Genomic DNA, 6,879 nt, shown 5'->3' on the forward strand with positions numbered 1-6,879 from the left:
CTCACCTCAGCCTCCCAAAGGCGCGAGATTACAGGCTGAGCCACCGAGCCCGGCTTCTAGCAGACGATTTTACACAAGTGTGATTCTACCTTAAGAAAACTGTCATTAAAATGAGAACCGAGCGTGCAGGTATGGGCCATTATCGCTGCCTCCAACTCATCTCTGAATCTCGCCCTCCCACAATCACGCTCATCCTTAGCCTAAGTACTGGGTTCCAGGTGCAGACGGGAGTCCAGCTTTCCCGTGCAAACCTGAAACGCTTGTCTGCTAGGCTCGAAGAGGCGCTCGTGAGGAAGCCACGTAGAAGGATGTTCTTGCATGCTGTTCACAGCAGCAGGAGCTAGGGACGCTCCCTCACCCCTAACTGGGCCAGGGGGCGCACTGGGGCATGCCCATGTTACACAACACCATGATGTCATTAAAAAAAACATAAGACCTATGTACACTATCCCAGAATGATCGCCAGGGTACACTGTGAGACGAAAACGCCAAGTATCCTATTTGTGAAAACAAACTATAAAATAACAGCACACGGGAATCTACACACAGATTTCGACACAAAAGTATGGGAGAGGCCTACAGAGAGCTCTCTCTGCAATGGCTGCAGCAGTCCTGAGGCACTTTCACTCTGAGCTGGATGGCACAGGACTTGTACTCAAGGGGATGCAGGTGTGCTTAAATGCCAGGAAGGGAGAAAGAAGGAGAAAGGAGGGAAGGAAGGGAAGGGGAACCAGCAACTCCTGGGCTCTGGGTCCAAAGACCCAAACCTCTAGCCCGAGTGCCAGAATAAGTGCCTGGCACGAGGAAGTCCTGAGGTCCAGCTCTCGCCTGCTGCACCAGGTGAGCTCGGAGGCCCCTTCTGACTTCAGCATCCTGAGTCCACCCATCCTGCAGCTCAGGACCATCACCAGTGCCTCCAAGCACTCAGGGCCTGGGCTGTGGACCCAGTCCTTACTTGTGGCACGGTCCTCAGACCGGTGTGCCCAGAACCTCACAGGAGACGGAAGACCCCGAGAGCTGACCCAGCCCTGGTCTAGAAGGCAACAGCACCCATCAGGTTGGGGGATTAAAGTACTTCATTTTTCTACAATGTTTGGGGGTGGGGCACAGAATGTGTAAAACTGAGGCATCCAGTTCAGGGTTGGAGAAAATTAAGGGGCACGAGACAAGGTGGAAAACGAGACAAACACCCTGAAGGTAACGTAGAGATCTCACCCTTAAGGGATTCTCATTTCTTTCTCTCATTGCTCTTTTTTTTTTGAGTCGGAGTCTCCCTCTGTCGCCCAGACTGGAGTGCAGTGGCTGCTCCCGGCCACCGCAGCCTCGCCTGCTGGGCTCCGGCAATCCTTCCGCCTCAGCCTTCCGAGTAGCTGGAACGACAGGCGCGCGCTACCACGCCCAGCTAATTCACATTGCTCTTTTTAAAATTGATCGTTCAGATGTACTTTTTATCAAAAGACTGGGAAAAATGACCCTAACTGAAAGCCAGAAGCAAAGACGAACACACAGCACCGTCAGTTGGAGGCACACAGGCAGATGCCCGGAGCCCAGGGTCCCGGGAGGCAGGGGAGGGCGCCGCACGCACTTGAGCTCAGCAGACTCCCTGGAGCTCACAGCACGGCTCACCTGGGTGTGACGCTGCTGCTCTGACCCAGTGGCCCATCACCACCGGGCTTCAGCTCCTAGGGATGCCTAGACCGTGAGCATCTGTCCCAGTGGCCTGGCCTCGCACCACCCCCTGAAAAAACGATCTGTACTGCTGCACGCTCCAGAGTGCCGTGCCAGGATGAGAGCGCATTCTTCATCTGAGACCCCCCAGGTTCTTGCTACCACCTGGTCGTCTGTGTCAAGGCTCACCTGTCCCCAGTCCTCAATGGCCACTTCAAACTTTCCCTGTCCGAAATCACCATTTGCTTCCTTCTGCCTCTTGGTAGGCCTGCAACGTCCTTCCCAGGAAGACCAGATGCCACCAGAGAGCTGGCTCACCCCACTGTCAGATTCGTGCGATGGCCCACCCTCATGGCTTTCCTCTACCCTATCTGGTGGCTAGCTTTATGTGTCAACCTGACTGGGTCTCAGGCTGCCCAGATATTTGGCCAAACACTATTCTGAATGTGTTGATGAGGGTGCTTCTGGATGAGAGTGGCCTTCAAATAAAAACACAGAGACAGCAGACTGCCCTCCAGTCAGCTGAAGGCCTGGACAGAACAGAAAGGCTGCCCTCCCTTGAGGAGGAGGGGACTCCTGCCTGGCGGCCTCCAGCCAGGATGCCAGCTGTCTCCTACCTTCGGACTCAAATGGAAGCATCGGCTCTTGTGAGGTCTTGAGCCTGCCAGCCTTCAAGCCGGAACGCCACCACAGGCGCTGCCGGGCCTCCGGCCTTCAGAAGGGGCTGGACCCTCTGCCCCAGGCAGCCAACTCACTCTGCAGATTCTGGAACCTGCCAGCCTCCAGAACCGCTTGAGCAACTCCTCACAACCGGTCTGTCGACGTATACTTATACATGCTCACCCACACAAACTCTCTCTCTCTATGGATTCTGTTTCTCTAGAGAGCCCTAACGGACCCTCCCATCCTGCTGCAACGGAAGGAGACTCCTAGAGCCATGCCTGTGTGCTCTGGACTGAGTCTAGCTGTCCTCTGGAGACCTTCCTCTCTCTCCCTTTTTAACTGCTCCCTACCAACTCCGGATGGCCAGCAGGCACACATGCTCTCAGCTCGGCCCGTGGCAAAGCCAAAAGAAAAAACAGTTTCCCTGTAAAGCCATGCCCACCGCCTCCACTCACCCCTTTTCCAACCACATCTGGCCCTGCCCCACAGAGGCTCTCAAGTGCTTCTGCCAGGCCCCCTGGCTCCACGGGCTGACTCACTGGCTGGCCCTGTCCTAGCCTCCTGGCCGTTGGGCAGCACCTGGCCCCACTGAGGATGCTTTCCTTCTCAAAACCCTCTCTCCTCTGGCTTCCACACCAACACCACACAGCCACACATCCATCTTTCCTGGTGGCAACACTCACCTCCCACAGTCGGACAATCACACCTTGGTCTGAGCATGGGCAGCAACACAACCAGGGTCTCAGGGTCAGAGGGGCACCTGGAAGGCTTCAGGCAACCATTTTCCTCTGACCGTGAAGATCAAGGCAAAAACAGCCCGTGGCCGTGATTTTATGATGAGTGGGTTGAGCTGACAACACCCCCAGCCCCCGCTCTCCCCAAGGAGTGGTGACTGACCCTACAGACCTCCTCAAGAAGCTACAGGCAACTGCGTTCCCAGAACACCCTCTGTCTTGGAGTCATGCTCATTTTGTTTTTCTAGAAACAAACCAAAAATCACCAAAAACTTCTAGCTCTAACTACAGTTTACAGGAAATAGATCAATACTCAAGAGAGGAATCACACAAATCCAACGTGAGGATCCTGCATGGGTCAATTAAAAAAAATTTTGGCTAGGCTTGGTGGCTCAGCCTGTCATCCCAGCACTTTGGGAGGCCAAGGTGAGTGGATTGCCTGAGCCCACGGGTTCAAGACCAGCCCGGACAACTTGGCGAGACCTCATCTCTACGATAAATCAAAAATTAGCTGGGCGTAGATAGCGCGCCTGTAGTTCCGGCTACTTGGAAGGCTGAGGCAAAAGGACTGCTGGAGCCCAGCAGGCTGACACTGGGGTGGCTGGGAGCATGCCACTGTACTCCAGCCTGGGAGACAGAGTGAGACTCCAGCTCAACAACAAAAAAATTGTTAAAAAGAAAACTTAGGGATCTGGGAAAACGGAACATTGACTAAATATATTAAGAAGCCCATTAAATTACTGGAATTTTTATGGTGTGACATTGCTGTTTTGGTTCGTTACTTTTAAAATGTCAACAGCCTTTAGAGACCTGCTTCAAATAATCCAGCGCAGAGGGGTGGGAGAGGAGGACCCGTGCTGGTAATTGCCGAAGCCAGTGACAGGCCAATGGGCTTGTCGCTCTTCTCTGAACTTGCATGTTGCTTGCCATTTCCCAAAAGAGAAAAAAATATTGACTAAGCTGAGTGGCCAAGATGCTGGAAGATCTGTGTATATTGAAATTGCTAAGAAATAAGACAAGCAGTGTACTGTAAACAGCACAGTCATCAGGAACGAGGGAAGGGCCAGGTGGTCATGGGGGCAAGTCATGGGGAGTAAGGGAAAAGCCCAGACGGGCCTCAGGTGAAGGCTGGAGGCGACTGTTCTGCCTCAAGACGTCGGGAAAGGCTGGGAGAGAAAGAGGGAGAGAAAGACACAAAGCCAGGGACACAAAGAGCTCTGGGAAAGAGAGGCAAATAGGGACGGCAGGTCGAGCCCTCTGCTCGAGCACCATGTGGGTCCTTCCCAATCAGCTCTCTGATCCTCAGCCCACGGTCCTCTCATCTGCATGTAGAGTCCAGCTGCTCCATGCTGGTGACCAGCGCTGGACCCGCAGCTCCCGTCTCCCCCTGGGAACCAGTCCTGTTCCCCGCCAGCCCCTAACCCAGTCGCACCCACCTGCCACAAAGCCCTCCGCTCTTCCTCCTGACCTCCCTCAAGCAGGTTTCACCCCTCGTGCGCTGCCTGGTCCAGGCCACTGCCAGGCCTCCCCAGTCCTCTCCAGCTGCCTCCTGGATGGCTGGCATTGCAGCAGCCTCCTCAGCACAGCTCCCTCCATCAAAATCCTGCCCTGGTCCCACTGCCCCTAAAAGGTCCACATTTACAGCACGGCACGCAGCACACTCCCCAGTGCAGCCCACTGCCCTACTCTGTGTCTCGCTCCACCTGCCTAGTCTAACTGAAGGGAGCTGCGAGTTTCACTTAAATTAGGTGGTGCTTTCCTAGGTAGAGAAACAACAGGCATTTTAAAGATACTACTTAAAACAGGTCAGAAAAGCTAAAAATGAATGATCAAGAATCACTGTTTTAAGCTTCGCAGTGAAAAGGAGGGAGCAGCTTTCCTGAGCTGCCGGCTCATTTTGTCCTAAACATGCCGGGAGTCAACGGACAGAGCATGTTGCTATGGAAAGTGTGACGTGACCGAGAATTGTGAACACAAACTCAACCATCAAACATAAGAATTGACTGATGCTGTTCAGAAACATTTTTCGTAAACGATCTTCTGAGTTTCTTAAGGTTTCAATGACACGTTCACCCTTTACAAGACGAGTCACAAGCATCTTCCTGGCGCCTTCATGATCCTGCCTGGGTGCACAAGTTTTTCCACCTACTGATCAAATCCTGACCTGTTCAGTCATCTATTTTCCTTTGGCACTAAGCCATACTTTTATAACACCGAAGCGTACCTCCAATTATCCTTCTGATATGGTGAACTAGAGGTATAAGGGGCAAGTCAGCAACTTTTAACACTCAAACTTCGAGGTGCAGTATATCAGAACACAAATAAATGCAGAAAACTTCGCGTAAGACAAAAGGCATGCTCCCGAAACCACGGGCTTCATCAAAATTATTCTGTGATGCTTCCTCCAAAAGACAAATGATCTTGCAGGTGGCTTCTGCTACCGTTAAAAGCACCGGGCTACTGATATGAGTCACAAAACACGAGCCGTAACCACAAAGAAACCTGATTCTCGGGATCACAGCCATTCGGGTGGGGTCGAGAACAGCAAGTCCTTTGCGATGACTAGGCACGAGTCACTGGAACAATCAGATTCAGAAACGCCTTCAAAGCAACTTGACAGTGTCCACGTCAAGCCAGCAGCTCCGCAAAGCTGTATGTCAAGTGTATAGATTTGTTCACCTTGGAAATGCAACACGAAGGGGCAGTCTACAGCGCTCCCACGAAGCCCCACAGTGCTCAAGTGAGCAGGCCTGGCTGCAGGCCCCACTGCGCAGACACTCACCTGAGCGCGTATGTGTAGCCCGTGTTCTCCGGCACACACTGGGGAGGGGTGTACATGTGAAGCCGAGAAAAGTCCATGGTCCCGCTCTCACATCATACTGCAGAAGTGGAGAAAAAGGAATGTGGAGTGTTTAAAAGGGGTGAAAAACACAGATAAGTCTCACCTGCTTCAGTCAACCTGAGTGGCACACAGATGACTAGCCAGATACCACCATCAAAATGTCACAGAACAAAGTCAGCAGTCGGTTGGGTCTGTTTTGTTTTTAAACAAAGGAGATGAGCTTTTCTTTTTTTTTTTGAGTTGGAGTCTCACTCTGTTGCCCAGGTTGGAGTGCAGCAGCACGCGCATGGCCACCGCAGTGTCGACCTGCTGGGCTCTGGTGATCCGTCCGCCTCGGCCTTCCAAGTGCTGGAACTACAGGCGCGCAATACCATGCCTGGCTAATTTTTAATTTTATTGTAGAGATGAGGTCTTGCCAAGTTGCCCAGGCTGGTCTTGAACCTGCAGGCTCAGGCAATCCACTCCCAAAGTGCTGAGATTACAGGCTGAGCCACTGAGATTGGCTGGAGATGAGCTTTTCTATAGTGACAAGCCTGGAGCACTTCTATCCCATCTAGTCCCCTAATATATCCAGTAAAAGGGACCAGGGGAAACCTCAGACTGACTGACTTGGAGTTCTGAAAACCGGAGCACTTTCAGAGAAATACTGGAAGTACTCGGAACCCTCTTCAAAATGTGTGTTCAATTCCTCACGGTGTCCAAATGCTCTCAGTCCTCTGGAACTGCTATTAACAACAACAGAACGAATGCTTATTCCAGGGTCTAGAAGCAACTCTGACCTTCCTCAGCACAAACCCTCACAAACTGCAGGATAAACAATAAACGCTCAGGGCACTGTTTACACTTCCCCCCCACAAGAAAATATAGATTATTTTTTAGTTTAACAAGTGTTGAGCACAGTTTCTGTGGTTGTCATCTAGATTTTTCTGGAATGACTCAAACTTTCCTCTGGCTAAAAATAATCACACACAC

At 52.1% G+C, this 6,879-nt stretch overlaps 1 protein-coding gene across 1 annotated transcript in view; it reads right to left on the bottom strand.

The window, feature by feature from the left end:
• The window catches only part of SUN1 (Sad1 and UNC84 domain containing 1), a 38,063-nt gene extending 32,115 nt beyond the window's left edge, over positions 1–5,948 (bottom strand). Inside the window, exon 1 of the mRNA XM_021707653.1 lies at positions 5,848–5,948. Coding sequence (XP_021563328.1) covers positions 5,848–5,924 — 77 coding nt within the window. The 5' untranslated portion in view covers positions 5,925–5,948. The remainder of the gene's footprint in view (positions 1–5,847) is intronic.
• Between the last annotated feature and the right edge of the window lie 931 nt (positions 5,949–6,879).

Source organism: Carlito syrichta, unplaced genomic scaffold, assembly GCF_000164805.1.
Source record: "Carlito syrichta isolate Samal-C Ts95f unplaced genomic scaffold, Tarsius_syrichta-2.0.1 Scaffold123320, whole genome shotgun sequence".
Lineage (NCBI taxonomy): Eukaryota > Metazoa > Chordata > Mammalia > Primates > Tarsiidae > Carlito > Carlito syrichta.